This window comes from Oncorhynchus tshawytscha, linkage group LG03 (assembly GCF_018296145.1).
Source record: "Oncorhynchus tshawytscha isolate Ot180627B linkage group LG03, Otsh_v2.0, whole genome shotgun sequence".
In the NCBI taxonomy this organism is placed as follows: domain Eukaryota; kingdom Metazoa; phylum Chordata; class Actinopteri; order Salmoniformes; family Salmonidae; genus Oncorhynchus; species Oncorhynchus tshawytscha.
The window spans coordinates 45,081,890-45,100,813 of record NC_056431.1 but is presented as its reverse complement, the minus strand read 5'-3'; the positions used below and the strand labels follow the sequence as shown (position 1 = coordinate 45,100,813).

Below are 18,924 nucleotides of genomic sequence, written 5' to 3'. Positions count from 1 at the left end.
CATCCCTTTCAATCTTTCACACAGATTTTAGGAGATGTAGAGAAGCATATTTAGTTCCTTTAAAAAAATAACCACCAGTCAGGAGGATACAGACAGCGCTAGAGGTATGCTTAGATATGCAACATTTTTTACTTACAGTATTAAGCATAATAATTATGGCTCTAGATTGCAAGAAAAACGTGTTTCAGGAGTGTTAGAAATGTAAAATTCTCCAACAATTATCCACCCCCCAGCCATTGCCATCCAAACAAATTTTGGGGGCGCATGACGCTCCTGAAAGAAATCCTATGAACCTGTTTAATCAGCACAACAACACTAAATTAAAACAATGATACTGTAGGACTCCGTATATATATATTTTTTTATAAATAACCCACCGGGCACACCATGTTATTTCATTGATAACCGAGTAAAATTTGGTTGAAACATTGATCAATGAGATTGCATCTTATATTCACCCACTCAAACAGACAGCCAAATGTTAGTTGCATTTCCATTTTATCACTATGATTTCAACCGTCTAAATGCATAACCAAATTCCAATGGAAAAACAATGTCTCATTTTTGGTTTAGTTGTCACCCAAATGTCTATCCCTGCACTTTCAACCATTTAGGGCTCCCGAGTGGCGCAGCGGTCTCAGTGCTAGAGGCGTCACTACAGACCCTGGTTCGATCCCGGGCTGCATCACAACCGGCCGTGATTGGGAGTCCCATATGGCAGCACACAATAGGCCCAGTGTTGTCCGGGATAGGGAAGGGTTTGGCCGGGGTAGGCCGTCATTGTAAAATAAGAATTTGTTCTTAAATAAAACATGTTTTTAAAAGCAAATCAAATCAAAATGTATTTGTCACATGCTTCATGAACAACATGTTTAGACTAACAGTGAAATTCTTACGTTCCCTTCCCAACAATGCAGAAATATATGTATATTTTTCAAAGCAAAAAAAAAAGCACAGCAAAGTAAAAATGGGATACAATGTCAGATATTTTGTTTATTTATAAAACAGATTAATGTGTTACTTCATCGAATAGCAGAACCAAATTAACTGGATTACAGTTAAGATTACAATAAAAGTACATGGCCTCCCGAGTGGTGCAGCGGTCTAAGGCACTGCATCTCAGTGCTAGAGGTGTCACCACAGACCCAGGATCGATCCCAGGCTGTGTCGCAGCAGGCCACGACCGGGAGACCCATGAGGCGGCGCACAATTGGCCCATTGTCGTCAGGGTTAAGTGCGTTTGGCCGGATGGGATGTCCTTGTCCCACCGTGCTCTAGCGACTCATAGTGGCGGGCCGGGTGCATGCACGCTGACGACAGGTTGCCAGTTGTATGGTGTTTCCTCTGACACATTGGTGTGGCGGGCTTCTGGGTTAAGCGAGCAGTGCGGCTCGACAAGGCCATGTTTTGAAGGACGCATGGCTCTCGAACTTTGCCTCTCCCGAGTCTGTATGGGACAAGATGGTAACTACCAATAGGATATTGGGGAGAAAAAGGTGTAAAACAGAGATTACAATAAAAGTACATGGTGCAATTGATCAATGTTGTTCATGATTCTGCACAGATTATTACAGCAATTGTGAAGATCTCCACAGACCTGCGACAACCTATTCTTGCTATCTTGAACATGCACGCTTTATATGACTATATAAGAAAAAAATTAATAGCTACAGTAACCTCAAAATATGTCCATGGATGTGTTACTCATTTTAAGGTTTAATATTACAAATAGTCTTAACTTTAGGCTATCTACTATATTACAAAAGTAGTAATGAATTGTGTTTGGTTGTTGCAACCAAATATTAACATTTAAAGAAGATGTACAAGTACATTAGGAAAGTATTCAGACCCGTTGACTTTTTCCACATTTTGTTACATTACAGGCTTACTCAAAAATTGATGAAATAAAATCCTCATCAATCTACACACAATACCCCATAATGATAAAGCAAAAGGTTTTTCAAAATGTTTGCAAATGTATTAAAATAAAAAAACAGAAATACCTTATTTACATACGCATTCAGACCTTTTGTTTATGAGACTCGAAATTGAGCTCAGGTGCATCCTGTTTCCATTGACCATCCTTGAGATGTTTTTACAACTTGATTGGAGACCACCTGTAAATTCAATTGATTGGACATGATTTGTAAAGGCACATACCTGTCTAAATAAGATCCCACAGTTAACAGTGCATGTCAGAGCAAAAACCAAGCCATGAGGTCGAGGGAATTGTCCGCAGAGCTCTGAGACAGGATTTTGACGAGGCACAGATTTGGGGAAGGGTTCCAAAATATTTATGTAGCATTGAAGGTCCCCAAGAACACAGTAGCCTCCATCATTCTTAAATAAAAGAAGTTTGGAACCACCAAGACTCTTCCTAAAGATGGCCGCCTGGCCAAACTGAGCAATTGGGGGAGAAGGGCCTTGATCTGGGAGGTGACAAAGAACCCGATGGTCACTCGGACAGAGTTCGGGTTCTTCTGTGGAGATGAGAGAACCTTCCAGAAGGACAACCATCTCTGCAGCACTCCACCAATCAGCCCTTTATGGTAGAGTGGCCAGATGGAGCCACTCCTCAGTAAAAGGCACATGACAGTCCGCTTGGAGTTTGCCAAAAGGCACCTGAATGCCAAGCGTCACGTCTGGAGGAAATCTGGCACCATTCCTATGGTGAAGCCTGGTGGTGGTAGCATCATGCTGTGGGGATGTTTGGCAGTCCTTGTTTGGCAGTCTCCCAATCCTTGCAGTGGCAAGGACTGGGAGACAAGTCAGGATTGAGGGAAAGATGAACGGAGCAAAGTACAGAGAGATCCTTGATGAAAACCTTCTCCAGAGCGCTCAGGACCTCAGACTGGGGCGACGGTTCACCTTCCATCAAGACAACGACCCTAAGCACACAGCCAAGACAATGCAGGAGTGGATTTGGGTGAAGTCTCTGAATGTCTTCGAGTAGCCCAGCCAGAGCCCGGAACTGAACCCGATCAAAAATCTCTGGAGAAACCCGAAAATAGCTGTGCAGCGACACTCTCCATCCAACCCGACAGAGCTTGAGAGGATCTGCAGAGAAGAATGGGAGAAACTCCCAAAATACAGGTGTGCCAAGCTCGTCGTGTCATACCCAAGAAGACTTGAGGCTGTAATCGCTTCCAAAGGTGCTTCAACAAATACTGAGTAAAGGGTCTGAATACTTATGTAAATGTGATACATTTAATACATTTGCAAAAATGCCTGTTTTTGCTTTATCATTATGGGTTATTGTGTGTGTGTGTAGAACAATTTAATCCATTTTAGAATAAGGCTGTAACGTAACAAAATGTGGAAAAAGTCAAGTGGTCTGAAAACTTTCCGAATGCACTGTATCTACTGCTTGGATATTTCCATCTGAGACACTGGCTTAATCACATTTTTTTACTTTTATTTTTGGTAGAGTTGGAGACATTAATCCAACATATCAATTGTTGACTTGTCAACAAGTTTGTAGGCTATTTATTGTATTTAAATTGTATTTCAAAAGTTACTGAATTATGTTTGGTTGTCAACACAACCAAATATCAACATTTGAAGGAGATGTTTCTATCGTTTGGATCTGTGCCACTGACTTAGTCTGGCTTTATTCCAGTTTGTCGACAAATTGATAATTGATATGTTGGATTAACGTCTTCATCTCAACCAAAAATCCAAGTTAAAGGACACGACTAAATCAAATCAAGCTTTAAATGCACTTTAAAGGAAGTTTTATTTGACTTAGTCCTATTCTTTAACTTTGATTTTTTATTTGAGATGAAGACGTGAATCCAACATGTCAATCATTCATTTGAAGACAAACTGGAATTAAAGCCAGACTAAGTCGGTGGCACAGATGTAACTCTCCAGGCAGAAGATACATCTCCTTGCGTTGACCACCAAACACAATTCAATATCACTAAATATCAACAACCAGAGCTTGAAACCCTAGGCCTATTGTATTGTCTATTTATTTTGTTGAATTGAAACAATATATGATATATGTCTGATAAAGTATGGTCCCATTTCATTTGCTCTGTTAAACCTACCTTTTTGGAATGACTTTGATAGCAACAGTGAATCTATTTAGTTTTTAAGTGGAGATCTGTCAACAATCATTGGCAATATTCAGTGACAAATATCATAGCTAGGTTTGGTTAAAACCCTGGATAGGAGACCAAATGGTAGCTGTAGATAGATCAACTCTCCAGTTGGATAGTGCTGCCCAACCTATTGTTTTTTCTTCTGATAGTGGATATAAGGTTGAAGATCTGGCCTTGTTTCAAAGGTACAAATTCAACATAGAGGTTTATGTTGAAATTTGGTTACCATGATGACATCATGCTGTTGACATTTCACCCTTAAAACAAGTTTTGTTCAAACAGTTTTTTCAAATCCAATGTATTTTCCATGTAGATTCCATATCACAACACTTTGACATATTACGTTGGGAAAGCTGAATTCTCTTGCTAGAAAATGTCATTTCTAACGCTCCTCATTAAACCAGTAGATGCCAGTATTCACCTATTTCCTGACGTCTAAACGGGTTCCGTGGGACGTCCCAATGCTGAAGTCACCCCAATGACGTTGACATTTCAAACGGTTAAGGTAACACTTACGAGAAAAGGTTGCAGTATACCTGCAGTATGCTACAAATACTGCGTCCAAAATACCACAGTCGACTGCAGTTTCAAACTTCAACGTTTTTTTAAAGGGAAGGGTACGGGGTTAGGTTTGGAGCAGCATTTCCCAAATTCGGTCCTGGGGACCCTAAGGGTTGCACATTTTGTTTTTTGACCTAGCACTACACAGTTGATTCAAATAATCAAAGGTTGATAATGAGTTCATTATTTAAATCAGCTGTGTAGTGCTAAACCAAAATGTACAACAACTGCGGAAAATAATATTTATTTGACCTGGTGAACCGGATGTTGTTGATCAATTGTCAAATGATCAAATCGGATTAGTGTCATGGGAGGACCCAACACTAGCTGGTTCCTATCCACACTAAGACTTCCGGTTTCCGGTTTTTGCCTTCAATATAAAAGTTTGCGGTAAAACGTGTATGATAAGAAAAATAGTTTTTTTCTCCCAGCTTTGCAGTGCATAATTTCAAAAGTATGTGAATTTTTTTTTAAACATTGTATAACGACATTTTGTAAAAATCTAAACTAAAGAGAATTACTACTTTATATACAATAAAGATTATACTATAATATAATATTATATTGTTAACAACCCTCCAGGCAAGCTTCAATGCCATACAACTCTCCTTCCGTGGCCTCCAATTGCTCTTAAATACAAGTAAAACTAAATGTATGCTCTTCAACCGATCGCTACCTGCACCTACCCGCCTGTCCAACATCACTACTCTCGACGGCTCTGACTTAGAATACGTGGACAACTACAAATACTTAGGTGTCTGGTTAGACTGTAAACTCTCCTTCCAGACCCATATCAAACAACTCCAATCCAAAGATAAATCTAGAATTGGCTTCCTATTTCGCAACAAAGCATCCTTCACTCATGCTGCCAAACATACCCTTGTAAAACTGACCATCCTACCAATCCTCGACTTTGGCGATGTCATTTACAAAATAGCCTCCAATACCCTACTCAACAAATCGGATGCAGTCTATCACAGTGCAATCCGTTTTGTCACCAAAGCCCCATATACTACCCACCATTGCGACCTGTACGCTCTCGTTGGCTGGCCCTCGCTTCATACTCGTCGCCAAACCCACTGGCTCCATGTCATCTACAAGACCCTGCTAGGTAAAGTCCCCCCTTATCTCAGCTCGCTGGTCACCATAGCATCTCCCACCTGTAGCACACGCTCCAGCAGGTATATCTCTCTAGTCACCCCCAAAACCAATTCTTTCTTTGGCCGCCTCTCCTGCCAATGACTGGAATGAACTACAAAAATCTCTGAAACTGGAAACACTTATCTCCCTCACTAGCTTTAAGCACCAACTGTCAGAGCAGCTCACAGATTACTGCACCTGTACATAGCCCACCTATAATTTAGCCCAAACAACTACCTCTTTCCCAACTGTATTTAATTAATTTATTTATTTTGCTCCTTTGCACCCCATTATTTTTATTTCTACTTTGCACATTCTTCCATTGCAAAACTACCATTCCAGTGTTTTACTTGCTATATTGTATTTACTTTGCCACCATGGCCTTTTTTGCCTTTACCTCCCTTCTCACTTCATTTGCTCACATTGTATATAGACTTGTTTATACTGTATTATTGACTGTATGTTTGTTTTACTCCATGTGTAACTCTGTGTCGTTGTATCTGTCGAACTGCTAAGCTTTATCTTGGCCAGGTCGCAATTGTAAATGAGAACTTGTTCTCAACTTGCCTACCTGGTTAAATAAAGGTAAAATAAATAAATACAAATAAAATACAGTGGAGCTTAAGTAAATGAATGTCAAGAACATAATAGGTAATAAGTAAAACATTTTTTTAAATAAATCATTATTTTGATTGTATGATTCTTGTTTATTTACTGGTGCTATTGTTCAAGGATGCAATTTTGAAATGTAATGTATAAGAAAATTATTTTTGTTGTATTGCACAAACAAATTGCACCGTACAGGAAAAGAAAATGATCATGTGTCCATAAAACCAGGGTTCAGTCTACTCACTATAGTCCCTAGAATACAAATCAGATGAGTTTTAACAAAAAGCTAGGTCATGGGAAGTGTTGGACTTTTACGGAGTGTTGCTGGTCTTTTACTCCGTCCATCACATTGGCCACAATGCAAATCACTGTATATGGAATATATAGACTTTATAGAGCAAAATCTTAAATCAAATCAAATGTTATTTGTCACATGCGCCGAATACAGTAGAGAGAACAGTCTATGACTTGGGTGGCTGGAGTCTTTGACAATTTTTAGGGCCGTCATCTGACACGCCTGGTGTAGAGGTCCTTGATGGCAGGAAGCTTGGCCCCAGTGATGTACTGGACCGTATGCACTACCCTCTGTAGTGTCTTGCGGTCGGAGGCCGAGCAGTTGCCATACCAGGCAGTGATGCAACCAGTCAGGATGCTCTCAGTGGTGCAGCTGTAGAACCCACGCCAAATCTTTTCAGTCTCCTGAGGGGGAATAGGCTTTGTCGTGCCCTCTTCACGTCTGTTTTGGTGTGTTTGGACCATAACCATCTCTGACCTCCTCCCTAAAGGCTGTCTCATCGTTGTCGGTGATCAGGCCTACCACTGATGTATCATCGGCAAGCTTAATGATGGTGTTGGGAGTCGTGCCTGGTCATGCAGTCTTGAGTAAACATGAAGTACAGGGGGGGCTGAGCACGCACCCCTGAGGGGCTCCCGTGTTGAGGATCAGTATGGCGGATGTGCTGTTACCTACCCTTACAGGAGTGGAGTAAAAGGCAAACAACACCCCGTATTATTCATAACCCCATGAAATGACACCATACATACATTCTACTGCCCCTACTGAGTATTCCCGTACAATACTTTTACTGCGGCACCTAGAATAATTTTTGCTCTATAAACGCTTCAAACACCGACAGCGTTGTGGCGCAAAATAGTATGCAGCATCATCTGGATATGTATGCAACACAAGTTCAACATTCACCTTCTGCTACCATTTCGGTCAGGCGTCTAGCATACAGTTTGACACATCCAATTTATGCACCACACCAAACGCACTACAAAGCAATGCTGCAATGCAAACACAGTGTTTAATCAGAAACGCATGTAATTCTGGTGTACCAAAATACAATTCCACTGTCGGTGTGTTCGAAGCGAAAGCCAATATGTATTTCATATACAATGATTTGCGCATTGGGCACATTTATTTATTTACCTTGGAACATATTTTAAAACCAATATTTAATGCAAATATCACTTAAATATTAACAAATATGAATAATTGTTAATGTGTAGATAATTATTTATCAGATATCATGAATAAATACAGGTTATTGACACGTTTATACTATTACGTGACGGACTTTTATTTGGAACATTTCCCGAAATTCCGTAACCCGAAGGTACTTGTTTAATGTTGCTGACGAGACGCTGATTCAAATCGGCAACCCCCCCCATCCAGCTAATTTCGCCGGTTTCTGCAGGAGATAAATTACATTTGTACAATATATTAACGTTACGCACGAAATTGTTTACTAACGTTAGCCATGTCTCAAGACGGATTTCAACCTACACTAATAAGGACCACGCACAATAACAACACGAGGTCTGTCATGCTACTAGCTAGCTCTAGCTAGCCAACGTTACATTCGATTTGTTTCCATCCAAGCATTTGATGCTCGTTAACTAGCCAGCCAATTAGCTAGTTAGCAATATTCTCACTATCAAATATATTTATAACTAACCCCTTTAGCAGGCTAGCAAAATGTTTGCAAAACATATTATGAGGGCTTCATTCAGTACCATCATTTGTCAGTCAATAATACCAACAAAAAAACTTCTCTATTGAATCAAATGCTGTGACACTAATGACTGTTAATCATGCTTTCTACGCAGCATGAGTATTCAACAAACTCAGGCACCGTGCCCTGGTAAAACGCCAATACAAATTCTGCATGAATACGGAACCAAAATTGGTAACCTTCCCGTGTACGTGATGGAAAAGGCTGAAGGGGAGGCACACCAACCCAGTTTCATCTTTAACGTGACAATAGGCGATGTGTCCTGCACAGGTGAGCCATCTTGTGAAGTATGTAAATTAGGCTCGATTTAGCTAGAGGATTATGGGGGATTGATATTAACAACATGGTCTTCAAAGTTATATCCCCATGTTCACCTCATCCTCAGTACTTTCTATGATACCGTGAGTAATCATTCTGTTATGTCCCAGGTCAAGGATCCAGTAAAAAAGCTGCCAAACACCAGGCCGCTGAGTCTGCCCTGAACCTTCTGGAAATAGATGCTGGGACACCGTGAGTGAACATGTACAATTTCTAAAATGAGCATTTATGACAACAAGTTGCGTTTGCAACCATTCTAGTCAGGTAACCTCATTATTAACTTCTTACGTCTGATATGCCCTCCTACAGCCTTCACATAAAGACGGAGAGTAACGGCATCCCAGCAGAGCCCAACGATCAACCCAACTCAGTGGGGATTCTGCAGGTGTCTTTGTTATTTTCCTTCAATGACCTTAGATTGTGTTTTTGTGAAACAATAGGGCGGTGTACTGTTGCAGGGCTGTAATCATAGTAACACATTTATGTTGGCATTGAGCATCTTCAAGGTGACATGAGAAAAGTCCATATGATTATGAATCGATGAGTTGTTTTCATGTCTTTCCTAATATGTACACTATATATACAAAAGTATGTGGACATCCCTTCAAATTTGTGGATTTAGCTGTTTCAGCCATCCGTTGCTGACAGGTGTATAAAATCAAGCACACAGCCATGCAATCTCCATAGGGATACATTTGCAGTAGAATGGCCTTACTAAAAAGCTCAGGGACATTCAACGTGGCACCTTCATAGGATGCCACCTTTTCAACAAGTCAGTTCGTCAAATTTCTGCCAAGCGAGAGCTGCAAAGGTCAAATGTAAGTGCTGTTATTGTGAAGTGGACACATCTAGGAGAAACAGAGGTTCAGCTGCGAAGTGATAGGCTTCACAAGCTCACAGAATGGGACCGCCAAGTGCTAAAGTGGGTAGCGTGTTAAAATTGTCTGTCCTCGGTTGCAAACTGCCTCTGGAAGCAACATCAGCAGAAAAACTGTTCACTGGGAGCTTCATGAAATGAATTTCCATGGCCGAACAGCCACTCACAAGCCTGAGTTCACCATGCGCAGTGCCAAGCGTCGGCTGGAGTGGTGTATTGCTCACTGCCATTGGACTCTGGAGCAGTGGAAACACATTCTCTGGAGTGATGAATCACACTTCACCATCTGGCAGTCTGACTGACAAATCTGGGTTTGGCGGATGCCAGGAGAATGCTACCTGCCCCAATTTACAGTGCCAACTGTAAAGTTTGGTGGAGGAGGAATAATGGTCTGGGGCTGTTACGGATCTTAACACTACAGCATACAATGACATTCTAGATGATTATGTGCTTCCAACATTTTGGCAACTGTTTCAGGAAGGCCCTTTCCTGTTTCATCGTGACAATGCCCCCGTGCACAAAGTGAGGTCCATACACAAATGGTTTGTCGAGATCGGTGTGGAAAAACTTGACTGGCCTGCACAGAGCCCTGACCTCAACCCCATCAAACACCTTTGGGATAAATTGGAACCCCGACTGTGAGCCAGGCCTAATCGCTCAACATCAGTGCTCGACCACTAATGCTCTTGTGGCTGAATGGAAGCAAGTCTCTGCAGCAATGTTCCAACATCTAGTGGAAAGCCTTCCCAGAAGAGTGGAGGCTGTTATAGCAGCAAAGGGAGGACCAACTCCATATTAATGCCCACGATTTTGGAATGAAATGTTCGACGAGCAGTTGTCCACATACTTTTGGTCATGTAGTGTATGTTTCCTATGGATTCCTCCCAAAAGGAGCTGGCACTGCAGCGGGGATGGCGCCTCCCTGAATACACTGTTCTCATGGAGGCGGGCCCACCTCACAAGAGAGAGTTCACTGTTACCTGCAGAATGGAGTCACTGACAGAGACGGGTATGGTGGCTCCACGGTTGTTCTTTCTGAATGCTTTATCATTTTAAAAGTAGAAAGTGTTTAAATACTTTACCAATGCAAAAACACAATGCTTATGTTCTTTCAAATGCAAAGTGTTCAGTTGTCAATTATAAGTATGTCATCCACGTGTATCCGATAGCAATGGGAAATTCCAAGAAGGTGGCCAAAAAGGCAGCTGCGGAGAAGATGGTGGCTAAACTTCAGAATCTGTCTGGCTGTCCTGAAATCACATGGGTATGTTGAATGTTTCCTCTCATTTGGCCTCCTTGGTAAAACATATTTAGGGCGTGTAGAATGAATGTAATGAGTGAGCTTTGACCAACTCTTTCCAGACCCCGAAGCCCAGTGTCCGTCTGGAGAACTTGCGTAACTCCTCTGCAGAGAAGATGTCTCTCCTGAGAAGGAACCCACTCAGCATTCCCAACACCGACTATATCCAGATGATGCTGGAGCTGTCCAATGAGCAAGGCTTCGAAGTCACATACTTTGACATTGGTAAGGAGCTATTTCTTCCTTTTGCTGATCATAGATGTTAACTTTGTGTTTTCAAGAATAGCTCAACGGGGGCATATTCCAAGTGTATTGTAGAGTGTGTTTGATGTGTTTGATAGATGAGCTGACTGTGAACGGGCAGTACCAGTGCCTGGCAGAGCTGTCCACCTCACCTGTCACCGTATGCCACGGCACGGGCATCTCCTGCGGCAACGCACACAATGACGCCGCACACAGCGCACTTCAGTACATCAAGATCATGGCTTCTATCAAATGAACGACCCTAGTAAACGTCACAACTGTTTCACCTGCAGAACATATTTAAGAAATTGAGGAGGAAAAAAAACATTTAATCACGACTGAAACGTGTAGCTATCTTCCATCTACCATTATGTTTTCACTCTTTACCTGTGTTTACTCCGTATGAAATTGGTGGATATTGAAGGCAGTATCAATAGGAATCATGCGATTCAGACAAAACATTCCAGTTGTTGTTTTTATAACAGTGACAGTCAACACTGTTCATCACCTATGGTTTCTGTCAGATATTGAAGTTACTTTGAGAAGATCAGCGCAAAAAAACTAATCTAATCCCATGGGGGTTATGTACAGTAGAAAAACAAGGACAAGGGAATAGAATGGACACTAGTCTTGGAACGGCTTTGCTGCCAAAATGTCGACATATCGAAAATAGTCTCCAATTTATCCCAATCATTTATCGAATGATACACAATTTAAAACTGTATTGCACTGAACAAAATTAGTGATGGAAACTGGTTGAATTTAACGTAATGTTATAGGTTCCCAAAATAATGAAGCCGATTGAGGGCCTATTGGATAAACTATGTAGGAACAAACACAATACATTCACAATACATTAATTTCACATTTTGTATTTGGTTTGATCTTCTAAACGATCTCTGCTTTATTTAATTGGTTATTTCTCTCTGCCAAGATTCAATTATATGACGGAAATAATTTTCCATAGCAATATTAACCCCTATTTTCCAATCGGCTCATTAAAAAAAAAGAGTCCATTATCACTTTTTGATTTTAGAGTAAAGGTTTTGAGCTTTGGTTGGTTTAAGACCATATTACTGTTTTTGTTTTTTGTATTCGGTTTTATTCAGTCATAGGGAGAAGGACTGGTGTTTTTCGACTACCACCACATGTATTTACAAAGAACACTAATATTAAGCAGGTTTTTGTTTACAGTGACTTTATCTCCCAACAATTATCATTAAACATCTGCTCAACTAGAAAGTTACATTTAGCTTGTTTAGGTGAAATTGTGCTGGATATAAAACCACATGTCTTTATTATGAACACATTTCTTTTTGTAAAATGTATCTTTTTTAAGTTAACGGTAGCAAGATGGCATTCTCGGAAACATCTGGACAACTCCTGACTTAGACTTCAAGACCAAGACTGCCATTATCGTCTCTTCATGCTACAAATGAGCAAGAGCCAATAATTGCAATCTTGGTAGCTTTGATGTTGATGACTAAGCAGGTAGTTGCCCTGTTGTGTATGGTGACGTCATCTTGCTCAGTCTGCCTGTAATGTTGTAGCTAGCCTAGTTATGTCAGCTGTATATGAAAGTCATGCTGCTGTGTGTGTTTTGAAGATTTTGAGTTTGTGTCGGCCTTCACACCGAGTCTTGCGAAATGTTTTCTGCCGATTACGGAGTATTTTTACATCCGAATTCCACCCTGTCCTGAGTTACTGTCACAGAGCCGAGACTGGGCGGTTTAATCACATTTTCGTTTCCTTTTATCAAGATGTATTGTAAATCGTCTCGATGTTTTGGCGGACTCATCCCAAGCGCGTGCTGTGTACCTGACCATATTAATACATATTTATTACATGTGAAGTGTGACAGACATGTTAAATAAATCTACCTGACATTGGCCTCATCCTACATTTATTTGACCTTTGACACCCCCCCCCCCCATTTTAAACCAGTGCTGTAGAATGACCTATATAAACATGATTGCAGGGGAGATGGTAATAATTCAGTCCTCTAGTCTCTTGGTCTGGGTCAACATGGTAGCGGCAGAGCTGACAGGAAAAACAACTAAATAGCCAAGGGAGTCCCAAAATATTATCTCAGCCCGGTGCAAGAATTCCTTCACTTGTCTTTGATTCACTGGCAAAGGCCCACACAGGCCTTTACTGCCATCTACTGTGCAGGAGTACGATGGTGTTAATACACTTAGATACTTACCATGACACTACTATACCTAATGCATGGCTGGATTTGGTAAACAGTGATACGCAGTTTGTGTCACAGACGCCACTGAGTTTTATGTATTTTTATTAGAACAAGCACTATGTAGCAGCAGTGTACAGTGGTCATGGAAAGATATGTACTTTGACAATTGCACTTTAGAAGGTACCCATTAGAAAATAGATAGAATTCAGCTGACACAGTGCGTAGTGGTACAAGTCAGTCCAAAATTCAAAAGAAAAAGCCCAATTGAGAAAATAAAATATTTCGTAAGGCATTTGCAACATTCATTGGCAGGCTATGTCATTTAAACATGCAGATATAAACATTGTAACTGATGAATTACTCAGGTCTAGCTGTTCTACTCTGAGGAAACAAGTCTCTTATTTTTTCCTGGTCTCTCTGAAAACAATGTATTAATCTAGAACTAAAACTTTACAAAGTACATTATCCTCAAATGTCCTTATGAACAAAGTACTGGTGTTAGAGTGGATGGTGTAGCCTTTGCATAAGTCTAATCCAAAAGAGATAGGAATATTCCGCTGTTTACATGTAGTGCACTGCCAATAACAGTGATCACAAATGAGTGGGGGTGACTGCACAGAAAATAAGGAATTTCTAGATTATTTCTGGGTAATGTCAATTGAGTGTGACCACAGTCTCCCATTCTCTCTCCCTCTTAACAAGATCTCAGACGACTACATTCCCTCCTTGGTGGAATGTAACACATTCAGAACCTTTTCATTCCCTGACCGTCGTGATTTAGTACATAATACTCTGTGGGGAAAGTAGTTTATTGGATTTTAAATGGTTTTCTTATCTGGCTTGTATGGGGTTTCTTATCAGTATTGTGCGAGAGGCATTAATTAAAATGTATTAAGGCACAGAAAGTGGAATTGACACTGACAATTGATTTCTGAATACATATCTATAATTTTTGGGATCTAATCTGCAGTACTGCACAGGATAGTGCACACAAAATAATAGTTTTCTTTACAATTGAACATTTAAATTCTACATATTTCTAACATAAAAACACTTTTTCTGTTTCGATTTCAGGCTTCATTCTGGACAAAACAATTCAAAGAACAAATAAATATAATCCCAATGTAAAAATGTTGTTCACTACAGATTCTGTGGTAATGTAACAAATGTAACCATTGTGTATTGACTTCAACACACAGTGACAGAGGGAGGGGAACATCAAATATACATTAAAGCTGAAATGTTTGGCAGTAAAAGATCTAAACTGTTTCAATTGTATTGGTGTAAAGGATAAACTCTCTAGGAACTGGACACATGTTTAAAGGATATTCAAATATAATAGCATTAGCTGTGTCGTAACTACCTAATTAAAACCACAGAACTTGAACAAGTTTATTTTTATTTATTAAAATGTTGGTCTTTGGCTTTAACATCCACATTCTGCCATTTGCAAAAGCAGAAAGTTCTGAACATTCTAAAACAACGTAATAAAAGTTGTTTGACTTACTCAAGCCCTTGGCCTCTACATAACAGATTTCCACATACATATGAATTCATGTAAAGTGTTTTCAAAGAACTGACAGTAGGTGGCTCTAGTGTTTCATAAAACACTAATTGTATAAGTGGGGGTAGTCAGTCTGGTGTAGTTGTGACGGTCGAATGGTCATGAGTCATGTGGTTCCCAGTAGAGGACACATTGACCTCTATACTGCCACAGGAGGACTCCACTTTCACTATGACATTTCAGTTAGTGGCTTGGTCGGGAAAGTAACGCGAGACCGGACTTGAGTGAAACAGAAATACATTTGACGAGCCCACTGGCTCCCTCACTATATATGGACAGAATCAAAGATGATTCGTGTAACCATGTATCCAGATAAGTGACCAGGTTTTAAATTGATTCCTCAGAAGGTTATGGCACAAGGCCAACCGTTCTGGGTAGGAATCTCTTCAGATCATCATGAGACGTCCTGAGTGTTAATATTACACATGTCCTTTCAGTTATACTACAGGCTAAACTGCAAACAGCAAAAAACACAGAAATTGTAGTACAGGAAATTAAAGAACATTACAATTATATTTATAATGACTTTTTAAAACTTGTATTTTTTAACTTAAACTATTAAAACTAGTTTGAATGTGAGCTGTATAAGGGGAAGAAGTAAAGTCTATACATGTGGTTTGCAATAACAGTTGTGGTGAGTGACATGAAGGGTCAAAAAGGAAGTTGTTTCTCAGGTCAGTGCTTACGCATCAGCAGTTGGGTTTGTAATGATGCTCCTCTTCCAGGCAAACTGGGACTAAAAGTCTCCGCTCAAGGGGTTTGTCTTTTGGAGTTGCTGAGGAAACCTCTCAGGATACAGCAACGTCCAATACCAGTGACAAAAACAAAAATGTGTCCCAAGAGAGAATACAGCTATGATACAGATTCAACTAATACAAAAAGGCCGATCCAAAAATAAGAGCAATCTTGCCAATATTGTATAATAGTTACATTTTCACTAAATTCTATGAGTTGACGATATTTTTGCAAAAATATCAGACTTTTTTCAATTTTATTTTTGTTATAGTCTATATAGCATATGCCAATGAAAGCTGCACTCTAAACATGCATGATACATACAGTAATAGGTAATCAAAAGCCTAATCCAAACACTAGTCTAAATCAAACTGCTTTCAGAACTCAAGTGGGTTTCACTAAAAGCTTTAAAATGTGTGGTGTGGGAGAGGTGACTTTTTAAGGCAAGGACATCCTCTGAAGTCAAAACAGCTTAGGATAGATCTACGTGGTAAGATTGTTGCCCTGACAACCCAGCCTCTGCAGCAAGCTCAATGGGGGGTCCAAGAGGATACTTGGATGGGTGACTGGTTGGCTGCAGTGCCAAACAGGGTGACGGATGGTCCAACTCATCGCTCAGCTCTGAAGTCTTTCGTATTCTTCCACACTGTCATCTTGTCAATGAGAGGTTCATTTGAAAACCGTATTGTGCATAGGAAAAAGCCTCTGTCAGCGGTGATGATATGGTCTGTATAGCGATCCATATGCTACCATAGATTAGGGTTTTCCATGTTGATGAAGCCGGGGGATTTGCGAAGCTCCCAGTAGGTGTTGTTAGTGACCCAGCGCTCCCTATGATTGGCATCAACCACTTTCCTGGGAGTAAAGAGACGGGCAATCAATGAAATCGTCAGGGAGTTAAATGTCATGAGTGGAATGGATAACGACAACTCGGCCACACAAGTGTAGGAGGAACAGCCAGAATGTATTGCTGTCAATCTTGGGCATCCATTCCCCAATCTACCCCTCGTTCTTCCCCCATTAAGCTAGCTTGGCTTATACTTTACGTCACTGTTAAATGACCCTCTAGCCTCTGTACTTACTTGAAGAAGCGTGGCTCGTGCTTTATGTCATTCTCCTCTTGCCACTTCCTTCTGGTGCGTTGCAGGTCTTCGATACGCTGCTTCTCTGAGGCAGCCATTTCCACATTGCCCTCCTCCAGGTGCCTAATGTAGAGAAACAACATCACTATGACTCACATACACTGTCAAGTCTCAATCAGCAGAGAAATACACAAAGCTTATCGACATATTTACCCGTACAAATACTGTTTGACCGATGTCTTACTTCTGATTTCAAAACTCATTTTTAAGCCCTTTTTATAGCTTCACAAATCAATTCTGAAAATGTAGAGTAAAGCTGCAATGGTTCACTCGTCCAGTACAGTCAGATCTGCACGATAATGCTACTGTACCACGTTCTCTCAGCAGGTGGCAGCAGTAGCACACAGTGCATTTCTCATACCATCTAGGCATTTACAACAACCTTCACAGTAGCTGGAAGTGTGACGGCTGTCTTGACTCTACCTCTGATCGGGTCTGAAGCGGGCATCTGTGGGTGGTAGCAGATCTTGCATCTCAGGGCAAAGCTCATTGAGCTCAATGGCAAACCTGGTGAAGCCATAATACAGCTCGTAATCGGTGGGCATGGAGCCTGAGGGAAGAACACAAGAATCAAGAATCCGTTTCAAGTCCTTTTTGTTGTTGTTGAATTGTCTGGACTATTGACACCATTGTCAACACTTTCTTTGCTCCCATATTATGGTCTCATGTACTAGTAGCATATGTTCTAATATAATGCTGTTATCTTCTTAATGAAAGGAGATATCCAATTTTTTTTTAAAAAGCAGTTCAAAGCATTCTGTTTAGCAACAGTATGATTAACGTGGTTACCTGTCCTCCAGATGCATTTGGCAGAGGGCGGGACTCCACAGTAAAGGCCCTCATGCCATTTTCCGAACAGCCGATGCACTACCTTCCCCTCTTGGTCCATCACGATCCCTTGAACCTCATTGACATTAGAACTCCAGTAATTTCCCTGCAAATAAAATGGTAACAGTAACATTGTGACCGCAAGATAAATAGCATTCATCCCCCACCTGAAAGGTAACAAGTAGACAAGAATTACAATTCCAAATAAAAGAGACAGCCATGGTAATGGGATAAACGCTTTCACAGGGATGGTCGTTTCTCAGCACATAATTGTCTTTGGCCATCATAGTGTTTGTACTGGTCATATCCACAGCTGAGTTCACCGACGTCTTACCTTGACGAAAGTGAGTTTGCAGATACAGGCACTGCTTTTGGTGTTCCTAATGGTGATCTCCCCGTAGTGTTCGATCCACCTTCTGCCGCTTAGGATGTTGTGCACGCAGGTGGTGACCTTGTTCCACTCATAGTGGTCCCCAAAGCTGAACGGCACAATAGCGATTAGCATGAAAAGCTTGAAACACTCTCAGGATATCTACAGTAATCACAGACAAGGATAGCTATTAAGTCGGTCTGTGTCTTTGAGATGCTTACAGGGCCACATAATCACAAGTCTCATGAACAAAACAGCGGGGGCTTGTGGGTACCTGTGCAATCTCATTTTCGGTCGAGGCAGAGACGCTTGCAATCTCCTATAATCTATGTGCTTATTCAGCAGCACCCCCCCACCCCCTTCCTGCTCCTCTGCCTTTCTGATTCATTTCTCACAGGATAGAGCACAGCCCATCTCACTCCTCCCTAACCCAGTCAGGGGAACTTCAGTAGGGAGTACAGTAGGTCCTTAAAGCTTCCTAGGACCCAGCATAGAGCCCACTCCACAGGGTGAAGTGATGGCTGTGGCAAGGGGAGGCTGGCAGAGGCCTGATGGCTCTAAGTAGGTAAGGCCACTGTTATGGAGTTATTTAGGTGGCTCCTATAGCGAATGACAGTGGCGACCAAACTGGGCCCGCGGAGACATTTAGTTTGGCCCGCCAGAAGGTCCATCCCAAAGGAACATCTAAAGGATGTTAAACAGAGAGGGACTGTGTGTGTGTGTGTGTGTGTGTGTGTGTGTGTGTGTGTGTGTGTGTGTGTTTAGCTGAAGAATAGGGCCAAAGATGGATTACCTTGGTAGCATAACATTGACTGTTCCAATGGGGAGGATTTCCATGGATTTCCCCCAGAATTTGTTTTTCCATCTGACATCTGAGAAGAAAATTGGCAGAATTAGAAAAAAAGGAAACAATGACCCC

General features: G+C 41.1%; 2 protein-coding genes and 1 long non-coding RNA gene across 8 annotated transcripts in view; 1 reads left to right on the top strand and 2 right to left on the bottom strand.

Moving 5' to 3' along the window:
• Positions 1-973: 973 nt before the first annotated feature.
• LOC112245959 lies at positions 974-4,931 on the bottom strand. The gene is made up of 2 exons (XR_002952838.1): positions 4,528-4,931; positions 974-1,468 (listed from the first exon to the last, which is right to left on the bottom strand). It is a non-coding gene; the product is annotated as an uncharacterized LOC112245959 (long non-coding RNA).
• Positions 4,932-8,032: 3,101 nt separating this feature from the next.
• On the top strand, positions 8,033-13,061 carry LOC112245961 (interferon-inducible double-stranded RNA-dependent protein kinase activator A homolog). Its single transcript, XM_024414192.2, has 8 exons — positions 8,033-8,238; positions 8,529-8,704; positions 8,863-8,944; positions 9,062-9,137; positions 10,521-10,638; positions 10,799-10,893; positions 10,992-11,154; positions 11,271-13,061. The coding sequence occupies exons 1-8, from the start codon at positions 8,180-8,182 to the stop codon at positions 11,426-11,428; spliced, it is 927 nt and encodes a 308-aa protein (XP_024269960.1). The 5' UTR covers positions 8,033-8,179; the 3' UTR covers positions 11,429-13,061.
• A 390-nt stretch (positions 13,062-13,451) lies between these two features.
• Positions 13,452-18,924, bottom strand: part of osbpl6 (oxysterol binding protein-like 6) — a 61,919-nt gene continuing 56,446 nt past the window's right edge. For all 6 annotated transcript variants that reach the window (XM_024414186.2, XM_024414191.2, XM_024414190.2 and 3 more), the window contains 6 exons: positions 18,799-18,877; positions 17,970-18,114; positions 17,597-17,741; positions 17,231-17,357; positions 16,748-16,870; positions 13,452-16,520 (listed from right to left, as the gene is read on the bottom strand). In XM_024414186.2, coding sequence (XP_024269954.1) covers positions 16,412-16,520; positions 16,748-16,870; positions 17,231-17,357; positions 17,597-17,741; positions 17,970-18,114; positions 18,799-18,877 — 728 coding nt within the window. In that variant the 3' untranslated portion in view covers positions 13,452-16,411. The remainder of the gene's footprint in view (positions 16,521-16,747; positions 16,871-17,230; positions 17,358-17,596; positions 17,742-17,969; positions 18,115-18,798; positions 18,878-18,924) is intronic.